Raw genomic sequence first — 22045 nt, 5'->3', positions numbered from 1 at the left:
TTCTCGGCAACGCTGTGCCATTTGGCCGAGTGGTTGGCCTGGTGCGACTTCAGCAGACTGCCTCTGGCAGCATTGTTCCCCAGGCCACGTCGGCTCGTTGTGCTGGCCATGGAGTCAGCGCGTGCCATTGGTGTAGTGGTCAGCGAGTACAGTCTCTCAGCGCCAGGATCGCCGCTGGTATCGGGACGCGATGCAGTGAGCAGGTTGCTGACTGACGCATCTGCAGAGCCAAAATTACTCACATCACCGAGCCGTTTGCTGTGTCCGCCGGTTGATGCGTCGTCGGGCAGGATCGATATCCCTTGCTCACACAGCTGGTAGATGCTCTGTGTCAGCGTCAGCTCAAAGTCCACTGCGAACCGCGCCAGCAGAAGGCTGGCCACTGGGTCGTTAACAACGCTGATGCCGTACTGCGCCATTGGGGCTGCTGTGGTAACTTTCTCGACAAAAGCGCGAGTGCCAAACACTGGGTTCGCTAAAGTCGCATATAAGAACGAGTCGGGGATCCAGGAGCTCATCCACGTGTCCAGACAGCGGTCCAGCGTCTTGATGAATGCTTGGCGCAGCCGCGATGCGACTTGTGCCTGCAGATTGTTGCTACTTGGTCGCGGCATGGGCGTGCCAGAGCTTGTTGACGAGCCAATATCACCATCGTCGTCGTCATCGGCTTCATCATCATCGAGCATCTGGCTACTCTCAATGTCTAAATAGTGCTGCACAACGCACTCGAGCAGCGGGTTGACCCGTTCCAAAACCTGCTGAATCAGCCAGCTCTCGATATCAGCAAGAAACACGTGCAGCGGGGCATTCCGATTGACAGTATTGACGATCCAGGGCTTGTATCGGCGAACGCCGTTGCGGTACAAGGAGAACGACCGGCGCAACTGCTGGATTCCTGCAGTGGCTAGTGGCTGGTCATTGGTGGTCTTGCTGCCATCGTCCATGGTTTCCATGGCTTCGACATAGTTGCTTGAATGCGTGCGCTGATGGTGGAACTTGCGCTTGGCGATAGTCTTGCTTGCCGAAGCATTCTGTGAGCTGCGCTGCCCACCCGACAGGTGGAATGTGCTGGCACGGCTGATGCGGTTTGCGCTGACTGCCATCATCGGTGAATTGAGAGAGGGTGACAGGTTGCCAAACGCAGATGCTGAGTTTGGCCCATCGTTGTTCGACGACAGTGTCCGGACATGCATGAGTGCACGCATGTGGTGCGGCTGTGTCTGGATATGCGGCAAGGGCTGTGGTGCGGTGGTAGCAGAAACTGACGTGACGGCCGACTGATGCTGCTGCTGCTGCTGCTGCTGCTGTATGTCGCTCAGGATTTGGGAGGACCGGTCGCCTCCACCAGTCCAGCCACCAGAGACTGCAGACCCAGCCCTTTGGTGCTGCTGCTGCTGCTGGTGCGTGGCAACATCGCCCTGTGAGGTAGCGCTGCGAATGGATGAGTTACGACGGTGTCTACTAATACTAGCAGCACGCGGGATAGTACCAAACACACCGCCCCCGCCCCCAGTATTGCTGCCATTCGCCGACATCTGTGATGGGGTGGTCACAGCATTGGTTTCGAACGAGTCAACTAGCGGATCAAAGTAGTACTCGACACGCTCGAGCAAATCACGTACAATGGTATGCAGTGCGCCCTCAACCAGGTGCTCTTGCCAGCGGTTCACGATGCGCTGAATCGAGTCGTGTAGGCCGCCGATACGCGCCAAGATCGGGTACTTGTTGACACTTATTACTAGTTCGTCCAGCTGCTCCAGATACGGCTTGACGCTGTCTTCGGTGACGTCGTCGGGGAACCGAATAAGACTATCGATAATGAACTCGTACTCCTCGCTCCACTCGCCCATATGCTCTGCAAACTGCCGCTGTGCTGTGCTCAGTTCGCTTGCGCTCATCGCCTGCCATGCAACCACCAGCTGGTCCTTCTTGTTGCTGATGCTGAGCCTAGCCATTCCGTCAATAGTGTTCGTGGTATCTGAATCGGCGAGAGGCGAAAGCAGACCCACCACCGTTCCTTCTGTCGTGGCTTCCAGCAGCGACATGGTGCGACCCTGCGCCGAACTGCCAGTGTTAGAGCCGGCAGTGACTGCCGAGACATCTTTCAGCTTGTCAAGGATGCCGGTGCCAGTTGGAGACACAAACTGCGAGGCAAACCCAATCACTAGGCTGTTCCACACCGGCAGATACTGCTCGTTGAAGTGCGCGGTGCGGCTTTTCTGGCAGCTATGGATCTGGCTAGTCATTGGGGCCCCGGTGATCTTGGCAGCAGCGGCGACTGGCAGCGGCGCGCCGCTCGGATCCGGATCAACTGTGCCCATCATTTCGTGTGGCGTCTGCACCGCCGAATCGCACACAACCGGGTACACATACGATGCCGTAAGCGCTGCTTGTCGCAAATTGCGGTTCTTGGCACTCTGGATCTCCAAGTACTCACGCCATAGCTCGCCAACCTTTTCGGGCCTCAGCAGCGCCAACAAAGACGCGCACTCGGCTCCTTCGGAGACATCGGTGGCTGGGTCCCGCCAGCGGCTCCAGATTGTGTTTTCCACGCTGGCCATGATCTCCTTGCCGTCCTTTTCAACCGACGCAAACACGCCCAGCTGCCTGTAGTGCTCAAGCAGCGGCTGGGTCCGTGACCAGAGCCGTGCAGCCTCGACAAACTCGCCCTTGCCAATCGATTTGTTAAGCTGGTCTGGCAGTGCAAACAGGAACTGCAGCTTGCTCATCAGCCGGTGCTCTGCGTTGAGCCGCTGGATCGCTTCGCGCTTCTCGGCGAACTTTGAGTTGACGGTGTCTGTGCGCGTGGAAATCTCGTTGACTCGCTTGGTTAGCTTCTCCATCTCGGCATCCATGTAATCGGCATCCTCCTTCATCTTGCGGATCGTCTCGGTTGCGCTAATGAACTTGCTGTAGTTTTCATACACCATTGTTTTCATGTCTCCGTCGATATGCCTGATCTCGGTCACCAGCTCATTGTCTGCCTCCAGTAGTCCTGCTACGCCCTTATCGACCAGCAGCTTCTTCAGGTACTTTTTCGAGTCGAATGCAGCTGTGTCGATGTCTAGTGGATTCCTGACCCTCTGCACTGACACGTGCCGCCGTGACTTCTTTGCCGTCGACCTGGTGAGTGTGTCGCTCGGCGTGGGCGCGGCCAGCTCTACTTGCTGCCTCAGCGAGCTTGAGCTCTGTGGTTGTGTCGACGAGCGCGCTTGCGTCTTGTAGAACGCCCGCAGTTTCTCTCGCGCCTTCTGCTTGTCGACATCAGCACCTGCCTTGGGACTGCCTGACATTTTTGAATTGAGCCGATGTACAATGAGGACAAATATAAAAAAGTAGAGGTGCGGTGAGCAAGGGGAAGGCTGGCTGAGCCCGTTCGCCTTGACGATGACGACCTACGCGGCTCGCGAGCCGCATTGGCATCGCAGGGGCTCGGCTTTTGTTTGTATTTTGGGCTTGTCTGCGCCTTGCAGTGTTGTCTTCCTTCAGCTCTGTTCAAATTTACAACCAGTTCAATTGCTAGCATGCCGATATTCGATGGCAAACGCGCCTGGTTCTCGGCGAACGTTCCCGCTGCACATATCAGCGCCTGGGGTAAGTGACAGCCAGCTTCTCTACTGCCTCAGAGGTTGTATACTCTGGGCTCACAGGTGGACAGTAGGCAGGCTACTACTGCTGAAACTGCGCACACATATGCCTTGTAGTGGCTGACGGCGGGATACAGATCAGAGACATACGAAAGCCGGCCATTCAATACTACTTCAGCAATGCGCTGGACGACGAGGAGACCGTTGAGCTGATGCGGCGGCAAGAGAAGGTTGTTTACAAGTCTGCGTGGATCACAGACTCCTCGCTTTCCCGCACACGGCAGCCATTGGGCTCGTACACCCTGCAGGGATTCCGACAGTTGGACCGTCTGCTCAGCAGCCCAGTAGTGGAGCGGCACACGTCGGTGCGCGGCAATCACTCGCCATATGCGCGGCATTCCGCCGTTGTCGACCTGCAGTCGCAGTCACCGCCAGCAAACTTTTATGTATCTCCGCGACACATGCTTCAGCAGCCTAGACAATGGCGAGCAGCTCGCCGAGACGATATCTCGGAGACCCAGAGCATGCGCTCGCAGTCCAGCATGCGCTCGAACACAAGCTCCGTGCTCAGCAGCTATGGCCGCAGGCAGCGTGTCGTTAGTCGGTTTATTATACATGCCGATCAGCCGACCAGAAATTCGATTATGAGCGCTGCCGTGGACTTTACGCCCAACGAGCACGGGTTTGTCGCCTACAAGATCCCGAAGCTGGCGTAACCAGCGCTGATTTTGTGTATTTTTAGAAGCCCTGTGCTTGCCCAACAATGGAGTAGACTGGCGTGCATGCGTATCTTGTCAGAAGCTGCATATTTCTTGCACAAGTCCTTGGGATCATCTGTCCCAATGTTAAATGTAGTCTAAAAATGGCACAGGAATCCCTTCCATGTGGCTGTATTCGACCGCCAAACAATGGCAGGGCTTGGTGCGCATGCCGTATATAATGGCAGCGTCGCCTTGTCCCTGTACTTCCTCATATCCTTCCGCCACCCCTATATCTATCATGGAGGACCGTGTTATTCTTGTTATTTCGCAGACCTGGTTCCAGGTCATCATGGCTGTGGCCAACATGCTCATGTTCTTTATCGTGACCACGCTGGTGTCTGTTGCTGCGTCATGGTTTTCGGCCATCCAGTTCAGTCAGTTTGTAACATCAGGCGTCGGCTTGCTTATGGCGACCCCCCGCTGGACGCGTCACAAGAGTGCTGGGGTGTCGCTTCTCTACGTTGTTACATGTGCTGTCATTTGGGCTTCTTCGCATATCTCGATTTTGCTGCAAAAGGTCGGCAGCAACGGCGCAGTGATGGACAGCATTGGCACTGGGACCTCGTCACTCAATCCACTCAAGTACCAGTACAAGACAACCTCGCAGTGCAGCGAGCTGCTGGGCAATAGCCTGGCATGGTACAACTGCACAGACATCGCAGACCCGCGAAGGTTCCAAGTTGCCACGAGCCCCGTGAAAACGGCAGATCCTCGCTTCGATAGCCAGACAAGCCAGTGGAAGGCCGTACTAAACACGACAGCCAACGAAGAGGTGGTTATTGCTGGTGCGCCAGACTTCAGCAAGCTCTTTAACAAAACCGAAGCACTCTCGATATCTGCCAGCCACCTGACGACTGCCCGCTGGGACCTCGGGGGTTATATAACCGAGACGCCCAATGTTACATCGCCAGTCATGAACAGCACTGGCATGGAATACTTTTTAGCAACCACTGCGCAGTGGCAGCCGACATTCAACAACCCAAACCAAAACACCTCTGCATTGCTCAGCGCCATCCAGGCAACGGCCTCATATGATGGCTACATAATCTACTACAACATTGAGGTCAACAACACGCGTTTCGGAACACATGGCTCCAGCTGCAGTGCGACGACCTACGGCTCCATCTTTGACAAGTACAAGGATGCTATCAAGAATCCTAAAGTAAAGCCAGTCACCGGCGTCACAGGAACGGGGTTAACTGGGTCGCTGTACGATCTGGAATGGACGGCTACAAGCAGCGGATACAAGATCACTGTGGTGAGCATGAGCGAAAGCTGGCAGGGACCCGGATGTTGCCAGTACCTTGTGTGCGATGTTTATGCCTACGAGGCACAAGTCCGCTTTGTCATTGTCAAGACAAACAGCAAGGATTATGAAGACCGAAAATATAACGGCAGGTACAAGTCTCCGACGATCCAAAACACATTTCTGACACGGGAGGACTCGTATAACCGCGCCATCTCATTCTGCAACATGGACACGTACCATTTAGCTAACACCGAAGTGGAAGTCAAACGGAGGTGCGATTCGCAAAAGTTTTTCAGCAGCTTGGAGCAGTACCACGGCCTCTCGGACAGCATCTTTACATCCTCTGACCCTGCCAACATCACTTTCCAGGGCCAGAACATCAGGCTGAGGGAGGGATTTCGGATCCGGATATCTGGGGTTTCTGTCCTTGCTGCTATCGCTGCTCTGGCTCTTGTGTGCACGGTGCCGCGGTTCTTCATGTCCAGATTCACGCCATACACTAGCCATGCACTGGAGATTGTTGCTGCAACCACCACTGGGTCTGATAACAAGAGATATTCCTGCCTACAAACGCTGCCTGACATCGATGTCGCTCTGGATGGCGACCGCATGTCGGGCTACACCCTGGTGGTCAATAATGGCGAGGTCTGCACGCGGCATCGTGGCAGTGTTGAGCCTCTGCCTGCACCTGGAATGGGCCAGATATACCAGCAAAAGTCCACAGTTTCATTCGGGACCGGAGGGTCGTTGGCTACCTAGGCATACAGCATATGATGTATTAAACTGTATCTCCGTTGGAGCTGGCAAGTAGCGTGGACTAATTGAATTTGGAGATGCAAAATACACGACTCAAGGAAGACTAAACTCGAATTCGCCAGAGACGCCGTAGTGGTCGGAGATCTGGGTGAATGGCATGTCCGGCGTAAAGTTCGGAGTGACGCCGACGTCAATGACCTTGGCCACGACACCGTTCTTGTGCTTGTCGGCATCCGGGTTGTGCCACAGGATATAATCAATCGAGTGCATGACCTCGTTGTCGTGGCGCGTGGTCAGAATAGTCTCGCGCGGATGAACAGCACCGTCCTTGCCAACAATGGTATTGCCGAATGTGACTGGATGGTAGCCGAGCCGCTCGTACAGCGTGTCGTGGAGCTCGATGATGTCCTTGCCCTTAAAGTCGTCGGTGTTCTCGGGGCCTAGCAGCTTCGGATCAATGCCATAGCCGCGCAGAACCGACATCATCGCCGCACCCTCGTCGGATGTAGATACACCATCCTCTACTTCGCGCTCGTACTTGGCATTGCCGGGATCGGTCAAAACGTGGTCGCGCGAGTCGACATTGAAGTCGCCAGTCAAAATCACTGGCTCGCCAGCAGCACGCTCCTTGGGCAGTACGCGCTCGAGCATGTTGTGGAACTCGTGCAGCTGCAGCAGCCGGTGCTTGACGTCGGGCTGGGTGATGATAACCTCGCCATACGAGGCCTGTGTGTGCGTGGTGAAGACATGGGCGTGGGTCAGGGCCTCGCTGCTAGGCTTGTTGTCGTCGGTCTGCGAGTGGATTGCGATCTTGGCATACAGAACGCCCTTCTTGGGGATCCAGTCAGGGCCCATGCCGCGGGTGTACACCATCTCCTCGCTCTTGACGATCGGGAACCGGCTCAGAATGACAAGTCCGCCATCAATGGCAGCGTTCCACACAAACTGGCGGGTGTTGGCCACGTAAAACTTGTAGCCAAGTTTGTTGGCAGCAGCCAGCAGCCGGCTGCGGCGAGACGACGCAAACTCAAACATCTCCTGCAGACACACAACGTCGTAGTTGGGCAGAATGTGCTCAATGAGGTAGTCCAGCCGCCCATCCTTCCAATCGCTCTTGTTGTTCTTAACCAGCGGCGGCCGCATAAACATGTTCTGCGTCAGAACACGCAGCTTGGGCAGTGCGGTAGTCGTCATTAGCTTCAGTTCGGGAGCTGTCTTATAGTCGGCAAGCGTGACAGAATTTGGCGGCTGGTTGAATAAATTGAGATTGTACGCGCTGAAAACAGACACAACAAGAACGACAGCGGAAGCAAGATACATTTTCGAGTATTTGAGAAAAGAGGAAAGGACTTTCAAAACAAAACGGCGTTCAAATGCAGAGCTGAAAAAAAAAAAAACGCCGGACAGAATGCAAACGAGTGTCAGCTGCGAGCTCGCCAAATCCCAGAGCAAAGACAAATGCTGAAAATTCTAAACGAGCGCTAGAGAGTCGAAAGAGACCCCCGTTTTCCGCCATCGCCCACCAGCTGTTGCGGAGAGCAGAAGAATTGGTCCATGTCCGCCCAGCCCAAGCTCGATGGTGACGTCGTCGGCTGCCGAGTGCTTGGCAGATGACCTTTTGCCCATGCGCTGATAGCTTGGGCCAGTGGTTCCACAACCACCAGCTGCAGCGATGGCCGCCGTGGAATTGCTCTTTTGCTCTCTCCTTATCTCCTGCCCACTGCTTATTAGAATTTTTTTGGTCTGTTTATTGAACCATGGATCGATCAGGCAAGCGCGCCCAGTTTACGCCCGCAGAGCACAAGTTCCTGACCGGTCTGCGCACCGGGCCAGCCAACTTTGAGTTCAAGAACTGGGCAAACACATTCAGCTCAAAGCCAATGCTGTACCTGGCCCCGCAGACCGAGGGCGAAATCATCGAGCTTGTGCGCATCGCCAACAAGCACCGGCTTACAATCAAACCCATCGGCTGCGGACACTCGCCGTCAGACATTGCCTGCACCGATGCGCTGATGCTAAACATGGACAAGTTCAACCGCGTGCTGGCACACGATCCATATGCGTGTACGCTGACGGTCGAGGCGGGCGTGCGTCTGCACCAGCTGCACCAGATGCTGCACCAGCGCAACATGGCTCTGAGCACCCTGGGCAGTATCTCGGATCAGAGTATCGCTGGCGCCATCGCCACCGCCACCCACGGCACTGGAATGGACTACAGCGACCTCAGCGCTATGGTCATCGAATTAGTCATCATCGATGGGTCGGGCAACCGCCTGAAGTGCAGCACAGCCCAGAACAAGGACCTGTTTGATGCAGCCCGTTGCAGCCTGGGTGCACTGGGCATCATCACGCAGCTGACCCTGCAGTGCGAGCCAGCCTTCACTCTACATGCGGTGCAGACACCTGAGAACCTCGACAACATCCTCAACAACCTGAGCGAGGTCGTGTACTCGGCCGAGCACGTGCGGTTCTGGTGGTTCCCCCATACCGACTCGACTGTGGTCTGGCGTGCCAACCGCTCGTCGCTGCCACCACAGCCGTCACCCGAGTCGTTCTTGCGTGACCGCCTGTACGGCTTCCACTACTACCAGCTCCAGCTCTACAAGGCCCGCTTCAACCCTGACAGGATCCCAAAGCTAACCGAGGAGCACTTTAGCAACCGCTTTGACCGCAGGATCGAGTGGGTAGATGACAGCTTCAAGGTGTTCAACTTTGACTGTCTCTTCCCGCAGTATGTCAACGAGTGGGCTGTGCCGTGGGAGAATGCTGCCGAGGCCCTGCGCCAGCTGCGCATCTGGATCAATGCCCAGGCACGCGATCCCAAGGGCGTCCGTGTGCATTTCCCAGTCGAGGTGCGTTTTGTCAAGGAAAACGACGTCTGGCTCAGTCCTGCATACCAGCGTACCGTCTGTTACATTGGCGTCATTATGTACCGGCCCTACCACAAGGCAGTGCCGTACAAAAAATACTGGAAGGTCTACGAGGATATCATGCGCACCCTAGGTGGCCGCCCGCACTGGGCCAAGGCACACAAGATGTACTACTATGATTTGCTGGACGCATACCCCAAGTTCGCCGACTTTGCCAAGCTGCGCGCCCAGTGCGACCCGAACAACGTCTTTGTCAACGACTACATTGCACGCCATCTGCTTTCCCCCAGCGAGCAGGCAGATCTGCTAGCGGCTGGCGACACTTCATCCAAGATCACAGACGAGCAGCCCAAGCTCTAGGTGATGACCCAAAACCCCGATCTTGATGGCCAAAATGAAGGCCAACAGTTTGCCACTGCGAAATAATAGAAATATTTCACTCCTCGCTTTTAGTATCCTGTTTCTAGACGCAACTGACAATGAGCAGCACGAGCCTGGCCGACTTGAAAAGGAAGCAGCAGCTTCGAAAACAGCAGCAGCACAAGCAGAATAAGCGCAAGCGCGAGGCAGCAACGGCAACAGCAGCGGTAGTGCCTTCCCAGTCAACACTGGACAATCATTTTCACCGCTCCGCCTCTACTGGCCACAGCTCCAGCAGCCTGCCGAAGCGTCGCGACAAGCTGCACAACCATTTCCAACGCGCAACCTCTCTCAACCTCGCCTCAAGCATCCTGGCTGCGGCGCCCGAGACCAAGGCTCCATTTGCCACCGCTCCACCCAAGCTGAAGCAGAACCCATTCGACATCATCAATGAACTGGAGGCAGAGGAGAACGGCTTAATACTTGCTAGTGAATTGGGAAACATTGTGGTAGTCGGTGCAAGTGGAGACTTGTCGGATTCGGAGGATGACGGCGACGAAGGTGCCGACCCAGCGCTGGACCCGGTTGCGCTCGGCAGCGACGAGGAGATGTTTGAAAACGACCCCAGTCTCTACAAGGTCAGCACCCGGTCCTTGCCATTACATTCTAGTACCTTGATTCGGCAGACACCTCTGGGAGACGATGTGAACAGTAAGAGTCGGGGTATGAACTCGACTAGTCGGCAAAGCTCACATCCAGCAGCCAGAAGCGACTTGGCTCTCTCTCACACTGAGAAATACTCGTCCGACAAACCATTACAGACACTTTCGCTACGGACTCATGTATCAGCATCGTCTTCTCATCCGCTCAAGGAGCTAGAGCGACTCAAAGACGATGGGTCGCTCTTGAGCATGACATCACTTTGCAGCTCAGGCTCTGCCCCGCTGAATCTGTTGGCTGATGCACTGGTGTATTGGGAAATAATCGGCGCAACTGATCCGCGGCAGCAGGGCACACTGGAACAGCGGCCATCTGCCAGTATCGCATCAGCGGGCCAGATCCAGCAGGCATTCGTCTCGCTATTCCGACTGCAGCTGGAGGCGCCCGCAAAGTATCCCTTTATCTACCTGCAAACCCGCGACTACACAGCTGTCTTCCGCATGAACATCCTACCAGACACATCTGGAACTTACAGACGAGATGCGATTGTAAGCCAGTCATCACTGGGCTTGCGCAAGACATTGCATGCAGAAGGCGTGGAATTCTCCGTACCGCTAGCACCCAAGACCCAGGACTGGAGCGAGATTCCAGGGGCAATCAGCACAGGTACAGACACGCATTTCCTGCGCACAACTTTGTTTGACAAGACATGGAAGTCAGCCCTGCTGATCACCGATCCTGCCAGCGTCAACGGACTGTTCAGCCATTTGTACTCGTTGCCGCTGGGAGCGGCCAAGATATTTGCCAGCGGTCCGTTCCTCAATGCCACCATGCGCAGACAGACCGTGCGCATTTCGAGTGTTGTGAGTTATGAGGATGGGGTCGAGAAGATCCTAAACAAACTGGATATCAATGGCGTCATACTCCCAAATATGTGGAACACGATCTTGACATCGCTGGCAGAAGTCATTGCCGATGGTTTCCATGCCACATCAAAGGAGAGCGCAGATACTGCAAGCCTGACAATGCTGATAACAGCAGGACAGAACAATGCTGCGGCTAGACGGAGGGGTGTGACTTTTGCCGATGGCAAGTACACATATTCATGAACATTTATGTCGAATAACAAGCCACCGGTCGCTGTCAACTTGTATGCCAGCATCGCACTCACCCATGCCGGCTCATGAATCGTAACTAACGGATTGCGATTTAAGATGCGATGATTTATGAGTACTATATGGCCTTTGGTACTGTCCAGTATTCAGCGCTGGCACCCGCTGTGTCGCCGCTCACAAGTTTTTTTTACCAAGGTATATAAACCCCTGTATGTGAGGCATGCGCTAGCCTAGATAGAAATAACACCATTCCATCTAATTGCTTTTACAGCCCGTCTAAAACCTGCACTAGCCTACAACCAAATGAATGCTGTGTCGACCAGCCGCTTCTCGCTCAAAAGATTAGCCAGCCATGCTAGATCCTCCATCTGTCGCTACATGAACAGACTCGCAAGGCGCCACTTCTTTGAACCACACGCACAGCTGAGCGTAAAGAGCAGCAAGCACCCTATGCCCATTGAACCTACCATCCCCTCCAGTGAGTCTCCTCCTAGCCTGCCTGAGGTAGAAGGTGATTCTGGTAGTGATTCTAGCGACTTTTTGGAAACACTCACCAGGCTTTTCGACTTCACCCTTGTCAAAATGAAAAACGAAAAGAGATATGTGAACATGGACAACCTTGGACCCTCTGCCAATAGTTTTGATGACAATGATCTTGTTGAGGATACCCTTGTGCCCTTGATGCACACTGCTAAGCCATGCATCACAGCCATCATAGACATACCTGAGTCCATGCTGGCATTGCAGCCAGACGACGAGAAAGACCGTTGCAATGATGACGCGTATGAACTAGATAAGGACGACTTGGTGGTATTCGACAGATTCTGCTACAGCTACGGCATGTGGACTAAGGTGATGATAGAATAAGCAGCATATCTTGGGCTGGTACAAGGGTGTCAAGGACAGGTGCCTCTTGAGACGTGCTATCGAGTCCATGGATGACCTCTACCAGGCCATGATGAAAGACTATTCGGACTGCTTTGAAAAAGTATCAAAAGCAACGGGTGTTGATTTAGGCGAGTTTTATTTTACAGAGGATGCCAAGGCGATTTGTGCGCGCTTCTACGAGCTGACCGATGACTTTAAAGCGAGGCGTCGTGTGCACTGCTTTTAAGCTAGAGTGCAAACGAGTATTATCCTCTGTAGAAAGTTCAAATCGCCTTTAGTAAGTCAGAGCGATAAAACATTCGCTCCAAACTGTTACCTTCACCGATCCCTTCTTGTTTGTTGACCAACGAAACATGAATAAAACACTTGTCTAGCCGTAATAATCATTCACAATACTAGGCTAGACAAGATGCGCTGCAGAGAGCTCAGGTAGTTTGATTTCTGAACAAAAGCATTCGGAATCCACTCGGCAATCAGTGCACCTGGCACCTAGAGCTCACATCTCATTCCCCTGTGTTTCACATTGCTTTTATCCACATTTATTGAATAGGCCAATACATAATAATGATAATAATAATAATAATGATAACGGCATTCATCAATCGAAAACTAGCTCTATTCAATTTATTCCAAACCCCCCGTCAAAAGATGTTTACTCCTAATTCATGCTCGATAGTATACTGAGCACTGCTTCAGTGAGTCCAAGTGATAATAAATGTAGCTATTGGTTAGCTAGACGATGCTTGAACTTTCCTTTGGTCTTCACAACACTTGGGCATATGTGCTGGGTTGTAACAATACTGCTTTACAAAAAAGCCACTAGGAACGGCAGAGAATGGCCATTTAAAGCAGGCAATATAAATATGCGAATGCAAGTGAATGTAAGGCAGACTTGCAGACCTGAGTAGCATTTGCTGACCACCATGCAATATAAAACTTTGTACTATTCAACTGGCATTGTTCAGCATGCACTTGCTTTACCATCTTTCTACAGCTTTGCTGCACCCTCCAGCGTTGGTTTTGTGAGCACTGGCGTTGCAGCTGCAGTATATATAGCTTTGTCCTAGAAGCCTGATGCCCTATTCACTGATCTATTTGCTTATACAACTATACAAAAATGACACTTTCACTCGAGTTGCTATCAAAAAATGTGAAAAACGAGATAATCCCGTTGTGTACGCTAGACATGATGGCTGTAGCAACAAACATGTCGTACGTGTTCTTTTTCAACAACCAGGATAATGCTGCTGGTTTCATGGATAGCCATATCCTCAAGCAGGCATTGTACCGGACACTCGCACAGTTTCCAATACTGCTGGGCCATCTGCAGAAGGGAAGAAAGGGGCGTGTCAAGGTCGTAGTTGACAGAGAGAATATAAATGTCCCTATATACCGGGAGACAACCTGGAGCCAAACGCACTATACAGAATTACTTGAATCCCAGTTCGATTTCAAACTGTGGCCGGAACATCTTATGCCTGCTGATAGCTGCTTGCGGCCAGACCCACACACTAGAGATATCAAGCTGCTAAGCATATCTATTATGCGACTGAAGAGCAACAGCGGGGTGGCAGTCTGCATAAGCATACCGCACTATGTGATGGACGGATGTGGCTACTTTGAATTCGTTAATCAGTGGTCTGACGAGGCCAAGGCTATAGTCGAAGGCACATGCGCACCAAAGAGAGAGTTTCTTTTTGATAGATCGGTGGTAGACAGGTATCTCCCGCCGGAGCGAGCCGCCTTGCCTGCCCTTGTCGACAGCCTGTATGCTACCCGGTCGCCGTTCTTCGAGTATGTGGCACGTCTGCCACCGGTCTGGCGTGCCAGGTTCGTGATTTATATGAGAAGAAAGGAAACAATACGCGGGTGCCTGTTTCGTATGTCGCGAGATAAACTCGACTATCTCCATCAACTGGTGCGCCCGCATTTGCCTGAGGGAATGCGAATTTCTGATAATGACCTACTTATTGCTCTGTTTTCCATGGTTGCTGGGTACGCCATGCTCGGCGATGCGAAGGAGGTTATGCAGTTAAGGAGGGCAGCAGACAACCCAACCCGTGGGCTACTGGGAGAGCAGCTTATGTGCTTGCCATGCAACTTCCGGTCCCGCATAGGCATGTCAGATATCTGCTACACCGGCAACATGCAGTACCCAATTGGCTTCATCAATCCAATCGAGCATCTGCTAAAGCCAATCACTGGCGAAAGCCTGGCTGAAGTTGCTGCCAAGGCGCGACTGGCAGTGAAAGATGTTACGGCTGGAACAGTCGCATCGTTTGTCGAAACAATCAATTCGCAGCCGACATCCTATGCACGGCCAGTGGGCAATACGAAGCATTTCGCGCAGATTCTGGTTGTAACAAACCACATGACGCAAAAGATATATGAGACTGACTTTGGGTACGGCATGCCTGATATTGGCATACTATCACCAGTGTTTGCGCCTGCAGTGAACTTCATTGTTCCGTGCAAGCCGCCGAGCGCAGATGTGTACCTGCATATGACCTATGATCTCAAGGTCATGGAGAGAATCATTGAGAATAGGTTCTGGCAGTCACTCGTTCATCAGATTTATTAGACACAAGTGATGCCGCTATAGCCTCGTAAGCTCGTAGCATTCGGCCGAGTAGAGAAGAAAAAAGATACTTTACTTGTCAAACTCCGTGACGCGGCCCTTCTGGTGCACATAGATCTTTTCTGTAATATTCTGCTGCATAGCAGTCCAGCGCGCAGCGACAAACAAAAAGTCGCTGAGCCTGTTGACAAACATCATCGACTCCTTGTCAATATCATTCTTCAGCGGTACCAGCGTGCGCTCGGCACGCCGGCAGATGGTCCTCGCCACATGCAGAGTCGACGCAGCCAGGCCGCCCGATGGCAAAATGAACGAGCGGTGCACGGGCAGCCCAACAGACATCTCGTCAATCCACGCCTCCAGGTTTGTGCAGTGGAAGCCATCCGGATCAAACCGCGTGCGCTTGACCTTGGACTGCGATTTTGAGTTCACTGGCGTGGCCACGTTTGAGCCAACGTCCTGTAGCAAACACTGAATAGTCTCAAGTCTGGGTACCAGCGACTGGGCACTGGATCCCTCAAGATGGGCAATGGCCAGGCCAAGCATGGACGACAGCTCATCAGTGGTGCCCAGTGCCTCGAATACAGCATCATTCTTGCCACGCCGCTCGCCAGTGAATAGGGATGATGTGCCCTTGTCGCCTGTGCGCGTGTACACCTTGATAGTGGCCGGATAGCTCTTGACCTCGTCAGGCGATTTTATGGTGATCTTGTTCTTGTCGCCAAACAGCATACGGGTCGAGCTCAGCTGCATGGCACCGGGCAGCTGCCGCCTCGAGACTGTCAGCAGATTCCGCGCGGCCGTTCTGGTGGAAAACATGTGTGTCTGTGTGTATAATTAAGCAGGTAGCAGAGGGTATTGCAAAGACAAGATGGGCGGACAGAGGTGGGATTGATTGTGTGAACTTTCCCACCGGCAGTTTGTGATGTCTGCAAGTCGAGCCATGAGGATTAGCCAGCAGCTCGGCGATAGCCAAATGAGCTGCAAGACGATATGTGTCGACATTGGCAATACACTGCCTTGTAAACAGCGACTACCAGCAGGATGGTGTGCCATATGGCTGACCTTTTTATATAATACGAACGGCATAAAAATGAAAAAGATAAGTAAATAATTGCGACCGAGCCGCAGCCCCATGAACAGCAAAGACCAGGCTTCATTCCATCTTGGTGCTATCCTCGCCATAGTAGATGTCAATCAGCGCTGATCCAGTGGTCCTGACATCATCATCCTCAGAGACCGCCACAGCGTTTTCCAGCGCATCGATGCCGCCGGTCACATTCTTCAGCAGCTCCACGCCCTGTCTGTCCTTAATTTGGGTCAGCAATATCTGCAGGTACTGGGTGCCAAGCCGCACCAGCTCCTGGTCCTGGCTCTTAATAAACTCAACAAATGCCGAGACCAGGCGCTCGTTTGGCAGCTCCTCCAGGCGCTGGCCAGCAATGGCAATGTTGAGCAGGCTGAAGGCGGCTTCCTTGCGGATGTCAAAGTTCTGCGTCTCGACAATCTTGGTCAGCTCATCGACGATGCCAGCGCTGACAAAGGCGTCGATGTCGGGTTTGGTGGCGGTGACACTGGACAGCACCCACAGAGACTCCTTCTCCACGGCGCGCGAGTTGGAGGATTTGATGCAGCGCACAATAAGCGGCACAAACTGCGGCAGCCTGACGACTGCATGGGTCTGGGCATCAGTGCCGGCGACAATGTTGCCCAGGGTACGAATGATCGGAATCAGTGAGACATCGGGGGGATCAACCGTTCCAGCATAGTCTAGCAGCTGCTCGATAGCCCCAGATGCCAGGAGCTTATTGACCTGAGACTCGGAGCTCGATGCTGCCAGGTAGGCATAGACCCAGGAGATTTCCTTGACGCAGCCCTTGTCACTCTTGAACTTGGCCAGCTGGCTGGCCAGTGCAGTATGCAGGTTCAGAGCAAAGAGCTCGTCAAAGAACGAGTTGGGTCGGCGGGCCATGTTGGACAGGGCGAAGCATGCTGTCTGAAGGACCTTGCTGCTTGTGGTCGTGTCAGCGAGTTCGACAAGCGGCTTCAGAGCACCGCTGGCAAAGAGGTGCTCGCGCATCTCCTCGTTCTCAGCGGCCAAGTTCCCCAGAGTCCACACCGCCTGGTTGACCAGTTCCTATTGCGATTGAGGAAAAAGAGGCAGTATGCATACCCAGTGTGGATTAGAGCCGGGTTGTGGTGACTATTACCTGCAGTTTTGGATCGCCCTTCCCTTGACCTTGCCCCCAGACAACGCTGGCAGGCACTAACTGTTGCGAATCAACCCCAGAGGCTCTCACATATGTGCGTGCGGAAACTTACCAGGTTATCGCTGGAAATGAGAGTGATGAGGTGCGGCGTGGCCGGCAAGATTTTCTCCGCCAGCGCGCTCTCATTTGCAGCAATATTGGTAAGGCACCAGACGCTCAGAAGCTTCTCGTCGGTCTCGGTCGCGCTGATGAATTTCAGCAGTAGATCAATGCAGTCGCCGTGTGACACAAAGCGGCGCAGCTCCTCAGACGGGTGCTCAAGCTTGGTGCTGAGGTTCTTTAGGGAGTCCAGGCGCTCCCCCTTGTTGGTGCTCTACAAAGACCAAGGGGCTCAGCATATACGCAGACATAGTACTGGGCAACTGATTCTGTCGAGTCTTACCTTGAGCCCGCGGGTAATGATGGCCGTGTCGGACGGCGTAAACTCGTATTCGGATTCGGTCTCTACAAAGACAATTCAGCCGCCGGGTCGACAATCCAACTCTGGGCCTGGTTAGCACAGACAAGCCTCCCCCGTCACCGACCACGCATCGCTCATAATGACGTCGGCCAAAAGGCGGCAGCCAAGAGCTTACCGGAATCCTCGGTCAGACGGTAGCGCAGACGCTTGCCCATGAACAGCTGCTCGCGGTGGGAGCGGCGCAGCTGGGCTTCGTGCGAGAGCCGACGCTGGCGCACCTCCCTGCCGGTCGGCGTGTGCTTGTAGAGTTCCTTGAATCTGGGCTTCATTGTTTGATAAAGAAAAGGGTATGCTTGGTAAATGGGGAGGAGAAAGACGAGGGCAATAAACGCCCCCGGCCCCTCTTTTTCCTCTGGGCCCAGAATCTCCGTTCTTCTGCACAAACCCGGGCCGGCGTGTGCAAGGTGCTTGCTGTGCAACATGCATGCCCGGTCAGCTGGTCCATTCTACGGCTTTTTGGAAGGCTGCACACTCCCTAATCCTAAGATGGCTGATGACCGTATGCTGCCCCACTCATGAGGTTGTGGATTTTTCACTGCTTAGTGGTCTGTGCGGCATGTCGACCACTTGTTGCGAATCACCCCACCTCGGTCTGTACGTGATCGCATGTTGCTTGATAAATCTGGATCGCTGCATGTACCATCATGGATCATGTTTGGATCGTTCGTCACTGGCCAAATTGTTTATGTTGGTGGCGGGCGATGTTGATATACATGGATCAACATCCCCTCTGGCAACTACGTCAGCAGACTTCTACCCAAATTTGCTACATTGGAGCGCCAAGCAGCACGGTATTTGGCTGTTTATGATCGCCCGCCACAGGCTGCGCACGCATATTTGATGCTGCGGGGACAAATACCGCCAAAGTGTATGCGCAGCACGTTGAGGCTCCTCGATACTGTATTGATTCTTGGACCAACTACCGTCTTAACTGAAAGATCCACTGTAGATATCAAAAGTGTGCAATGTCCCCCCCCCCCAAGAATTTGCTTTGGTTCTGGTGGTAGTGCGTACTCTGCCAGATATGATCGGCGACCCGGCATCTATAAAAAGGGGCGAGGACCACTCGGCAAGTGGGTCTGATACCGGATCATCTTTCACTGCAGATTCTCCAGTTTGTCTAAACGACAGCCAGCGCTAACTCTTTCTATCGCCATCCTCAGTAGACAGTCCCTAAGCCATGGTTGCCTTCAACAACGTCATAGCAGTCATTGCAACTCTTCTGTGCACCAGCCAGCTGGCTGCAGCATCTCCTTACCCACAAGGTAACAACCGCTTCGCACGCCGTGCTGATCTGGTCACTATTGGTGGGGAGTGCAATGTGCAAAACGACCGTATCGGCTGTGCTGACAGAAAATCGCTTCTCTTCTGCGTGAACGGAAAATGGAGCGCGTTTGCTGAATGTACCCTTGGCACCATGTGCAAGGACGGCATGTGCGTCTACGAAGACACCAGCGGGAACACCACTCCTATTGAGCCCCAGCCTACCCCTACCACCACCATGAGCCACCTGTTTTCAGGCAGCGCCTCTACCCCTGACACCGCCATCAATAACCCAACTCCATCCAGCGACCCAGCCAGTATGTCCATCAAACCCACCCGTACCACCACAATTACCCTTACCACAACCACAAATATCTACACTCCCAAAGCAACCCCATCCTCTTTCACATCCTCTGTAGCTCCCTCATCGTCATCGTCCGGCAGCGGCGGCAGCGGCGGCGGCGGCGGCGGTGGCGGCGGCGGTTCCAACTTTGGCATCACTTGCGATAAGTTCAACAAGGCAGTCGTTGACGGAGGCAACGCGATCGGCCAGCGGTACCCTACCCCAAGCTCATCCCAGTGCTCGTCGTTCCTGAACGGCATGGTTTCCAAGGGCCACATTGCTAATGCGCGCGAGGCGGCTATGTTCCTGTCCAATATCCTCTGGGAGTCCGACGGACTGCGAGCCAAGGAAGAGTACGACTGCAAGTCACTGCCCGACTGGTGCGCCCAAAACTACAAGACTCCGAGTGATGTGCCTGGCCAGACCTACTGGGGCCGCGGATACATCCAACTGTCGTGGCACTACAACTATCTGGATGCCTCCAAGGGCCTGTTTGGCGACGACCGCCTGACAAAGAACACTGCTCAGGTCGCCAGTAACGAGGATCTAGCGTGGGGTGTCAGCTTCTGGTTCTGGAGCGACCGCGTCCGCTCGGACCCTGGTGTCCAGGCGGGCAAGTTTGGCGCCTCGATCAACAAGATCAACGGTGGGCTCGAGTGCAATGGCGGCGCTGCGGCTGACAAGGCCAGGAAGCGCTACGCGATGTACAAGGTCATTCTACCTCTGTTTGCACCCGGCGAGACACCAATTGAGAGCGGCTGCTACAACTAGACATTCCTCTGCTTGCTCTCTGTTTCCTTCTCTGTTTATAAAACGTATATACCTTGACCGCTAATATCTGGCTAACGAGTACCATATCCAGCCCAAATATGGTGGTCTGCCTAATAATCGAACATGCAGACTTGAAAGCAGACTAGGGCTGTTTAAGTTCTTTTCATAAATGATGTCGATGGCGCGCTTGAAAGTAATCGCAGTAGACTGTTCGCCTTTGTTAGCCCAAGAAGAGAAGACACAAGCGCTGTACAGCAAATACTTGCCATCCCAAGAGATCAAGACACTACAGCGTTTCCGCCAATTCCATGACAAAGCACGCTCGGCATTGGGGCGCATTCTGCTGCGCCAAACGCTCTTAGAGTACACTGCGAGTCCCGCCGCAACTCCGCGGGACTTTGTTATTGACGCCCAACCTGGACAGAAGCCCAGGCTCACCAATGCGTCTATTTGCCCAACAGTCAGCGACTTTAACATTGCCCATGATGGGTCGTGGATCGTGGTTGGAGTCACCGAAACTGGTCTTATCGGTGTCGACGTAGCTCAGGCCAGGCTCCACGGTGGAGAGAGTGCAGATGATTTAGCGACCATCTTTGCTTCGGAGCTCACGACTGATGAGCAGCAGTACTTGAAGTATAAAAGCCCAAACAAGCTGCTCGATTTCTACACCATATGGGCTGTCAAGGAGGCATACGTCAAGGCTACGGGCGAAGGGATATTGGGCGGCTTGACTCGGATCAATGTTGTCATGGAAAACGGCTGCCTTGTGGATACTGAGGTTGATGGGAAGCGGTGCCCGCTGGCAATCACCACCAGGGCTATTGACGATGGGCAATATATAATTGCTGTTGCCTGCGACCATGCCAGCGATATCCAAGTAGTTCCAGTTTGCAATTTATTGTAAGCTATGCCTAGTATTAGTAGCGTCTGGGTTTCTCATCAACTGAATTTCCACCACCGAACACGGTAATGTTCGGTGAGTCTGCATATATATCGATGCCCATATCATATTGTCCGTTGAACTCGTCGATATACGGTGTGTCGGGTCCGTAGTTTGCGATAACAGTGGCCTTTCCCGTATAATTTCCCGGCTGTCCGATGATTTTGATATCTGCACAGCTCATGAAAAACTCGCGATTTCCCTGGGCGTTTACCCAGGTCCACGCAAAGATGGCATGGTCGCTGCCCGGAAGATCATTAGGCAGCGTAAACGAGTAGTCCAGCACGTCCGGTATGTTGCTCCATGATGAGCTGGTAAAGAACAGATGCCGTAAGATCTCATGCACTACAACAAAGGTTGCTGCGTTGTCGTAGGATAGTGAGAACTGAGCGTGACCGCCGCCATGAGCAGCTTTGCCCTCCAAAGTGACGGTTGTCTTTTCGCCGGGTCTCCAGACTGCACTGGGTGCTGGGAATGGCTTAGTAAATTTGCAGAGCGGGTAAGTGATGTTCTGGTAGTTCCCAATTGGCTCAACCGGCGTATAGTCAGGCGATTCACCGTCAGGGAGTACCGGACAGTCTATCCCGTGTGCGCTGTATCGAGGGCAGGGATACTTTAATGCCATATGGGCAGACCCCGCGCCAAATGTCAGTAGGTATACAGCAAGTCGGAAAAACATCATTGCGAAAATGTAGGATGACATGAAAGGCAATGCTGTTCGTCCTCGCGTTGATCCGATGTAGGCTATTAAATGGCATGTATCGGCATATTACCATTTATTCATGTTCGGCTTCATGATCAATCGACAGGTGGCCGGGCCACGCAGCGCCGGCTGCGGCAGTAGCAGAATAGTTTGGCCAGTCAACAGCACCCACCAGCCTGCATCATGCCGAGATCACCACGATCAGATTGGTGATCACGCCCTTTTTATAATTGCTGGTGATGGCGTTCCGATCTCGAAGAATTTTTTCACCTCTTTTCCACTCTGCGACGAGCGCCTTTCCTTTGTCGCTACAGCTTTTTTTTTTTTTTTTTTCCTTTTTCCCATTTGGTCTATACTTCTGCCAAAACTATATACAGACAGAAAGCATGGCAGACAGCACAACTGAGAGCAGGTCCAGTCGGCCGCGGCGCAGGTTTGTGGGCAAGGGCAAGGGCAAGGCTGTGAAGGGAG

At 53.4% G+C, this 22045-nt stretch overlaps 13 protein-coding genes across 13 annotated transcripts; 8 read left to right on the top strand and 5 right to left on the bottom strand.

Moving 5' to 3' along the window:
- Positions 1 to 2807: 2807 nt before the first annotated feature.
- Positions 2808 to 3083, bottom strand: DL89DRAFT_218746 (uncharacterized protein; the record flags this gene model as incomplete). The annotated part of the gene is made up of 1 exon (XM_040884355.1): positions 2808 to 3083. A coding segment is annotated over one exon (276 nt), but the record flags the coding sequence as incomplete, so codon positions are not given.
- A 401-nt stretch (positions 3084 to 3484) lies between these two features.
- Positions 3485 to 4373, top strand: DL89DRAFT_267103 (uncharacterized protein). Its single transcript, XM_040887363.1, has 2 exons — positions 3485 to 3594; positions 3705 to 4373. The coding sequence occupies exons 1-2, from the start codon at positions 3525 to 3527 to the stop codon at positions 4301 to 4303; spliced, it is 669 nt and encodes a 222-aa protein (XP_040743507.1). The 5' UTR covers positions 3485 to 3524; the 3' UTR covers positions 4304 to 4373.
- A 189-nt stretch (positions 4374 to 4562) lies between these two features.
- Positions 4563 to 6401, top strand: DL89DRAFT_148516 (uncharacterized protein). The gene has a single exon (XM_040883504.1). It carries the CDS (start codon positions 4587 to 4589, stop codon positions 6354 to 6356), a length of 1770 nt encoding a protein of 589 aa, XP_040743506.1. The 5' UTR covers positions 4563 to 4586; the 3' UTR covers positions 6357 to 6401.
- On the bottom strand, positions 6351 to 7749 carry DL89DRAFT_267101 (Endonuclease/exonuclease/phosphatase). The gene has a single exon (XM_040887362.1). It carries the CDS (start codon positions 7671 to 7673, stop codon positions 6447 to 6449), a length of 1227 nt encoding a protein of 408 aa, XP_040743505.1. The 5' UTR covers positions 7674 to 7749; the 3' UTR covers positions 6351 to 6446.
- A 294-nt stretch (positions 7750 to 8043) lies between these two features.
- DL89DRAFT_316115 (L-gulono-gamma-lactone oxidase) lies at positions 8044 to 9583 on the top strand (the record flags this gene model as incomplete). Its single annotated transcript, XM_040891047.1, has 1 exon — positions 8044 to 9583. Exon 1 carries the CDS (start codon positions 8111 to 8113, stop codon positions 9581 to 9583), a length of 1473 nt encoding a protein of 490 aa, XP_040743504.1. The 5' UTR covers positions 8044 to 8110.
- DL89DRAFT_148520 (uncharacterized protein) lies at positions 9530 to 11627 on the top strand. Its single transcript, XM_040883505.1, has one exon. It carries the CDS (start codon positions 9703 to 9705, stop codon positions 11350 to 11352), a length of 1650 nt encoding a protein of 549 aa, XP_040743503.1. The 5' UTR covers positions 9530 to 9702; the 3' UTR covers positions 11353 to 11627.
- A 34-nt stretch (positions 11628 to 11661) lies between these two features.
- DL89DRAFT_316111 (uncharacterized protein) lies at positions 11662 to 12472 on the top strand (the record flags this gene model as incomplete). The annotated part of the gene is made up of 2 exons (XM_040891046.1): positions 11662 to 12168; positions 12221 to 12472. 2 exons carry the CDS (start codon positions 11662 to 11664, stop codon positions 12470 to 12472), a joined length of 759 nt encoding a protein of 252 aa, XP_040743502.1.
- A 697-nt stretch (positions 12473 to 13169) lies between these two features.
- On the top strand, positions 13170 to 14827 carry DL89DRAFT_274761 (uncharacterized protein; the record flags this gene model as incomplete). The annotated part of the gene is made up of 2 exons (XM_040889235.1): positions 13170 to 13268; positions 13409 to 14827. 2 exons carry the CDS (start codon positions 13170 to 13172, stop codon positions 14825 to 14827), a joined length of 1518 nt encoding a protein of 505 aa, XP_040743501.1.
- Positions 14802 to 15701, bottom strand: DL89DRAFT_267099 (cob(I)yrinic acid a,c-diamide adenosyltransferase, mitochondrial-like protein). Its single transcript, XM_040887361.1, has one exon. It carries the CDS (start codon positions 15641 to 15643, stop codon positions 14897 to 14899), a length of 747 nt encoding a protein of 248 aa, XP_040743500.1. The 5' UTR covers positions 15644 to 15701; the 3' UTR covers positions 14802 to 14896.
- A 174-nt stretch (positions 15702 to 15875) lies between these two features.
- Positions 15876 to 17851, bottom strand: DL89DRAFT_283507 (ARM repeat-containing protein). The gene is made up of 5 exons (XM_040889738.1): positions 17670 to 17851; positions 17477 to 17538; positions 17147 to 17407; positions 17035 to 17094; positions 15876 to 16961 (listed from the first exon to the last, which is right to left on the bottom strand). Exons 1-5 carry the CDS (start codon positions 17821 to 17823, stop codon positions 15981 to 15983), a joined length of 1518 nt encoding a protein of 505 aa, XP_040743499.1. The 5' UTR covers positions 17824 to 17851; the 3' UTR covers positions 15876 to 15980.
- A 1086-nt stretch (positions 17852 to 18937) lies between these two features.
- Positions 18938 to 19992, top strand: DL89DRAFT_322337 (lysozyme-like protein; the record flags this gene model as incomplete). The annotated part of the gene is made up of 3 exons (XM_040891339.1): positions 18938 to 18946; positions 18981 to 19134; positions 19237 to 19992. The coding sequence occupies 3 exons, from the start codon at positions 18938 to 18940 to the stop codon at positions 19929 to 19931; spliced, it is 858 nt and encodes a 285-aa protein (XP_040743498.1). The 3' UTR covers positions 19932 to 19992.
- Positions 19993 to 20104: 112 nt separating this feature from the next.
- Positions 20105 to 20958, top strand: DL89DRAFT_267097 (uncharacterized protein). Its single transcript, XM_040887360.1, has one exon. The coding sequence runs from the start codon at positions 20110 to 20112 to the stop codon at positions 20833 to 20835; it is 726 nt and encodes a 241-aa protein (XP_040743497.1). The 5' UTR covers positions 20105 to 20109; the 3' UTR covers positions 20836 to 20958.
- Positions 20842 to 21693, bottom strand: DL89DRAFT_148402 (uncharacterized protein). The gene has a single exon (XM_040883503.1). It carries the CDS (start codon positions 21572 to 21574, stop codon positions 20849 to 20851), a length of 726 nt encoding a protein of 241 aa, XP_040743496.1. The 5' UTR covers positions 21575 to 21693; the 3' UTR covers positions 20842 to 20848.
- Positions 21694 to 22045: the final 352 nt, after the last annotated feature.

Source organism: Linderina pennispora (genome assembly GCF_002104995.1).
Source record: "Linderina pennispora strain ATCC 12442 chromosome Unknown DL89scaffold_6, whole genome shotgun sequence".
Lineage (NCBI taxonomy): Eukaryota > Fungi > Kickxellomycota > Kickxellomycetes > Kickxellales > Kickxellaceae > Linderina > Linderina pennispora.
Note: the sequence above shows the minus strand (reverse complement) of the source record. Positions and strands in the feature narration are given on the sequence as shown.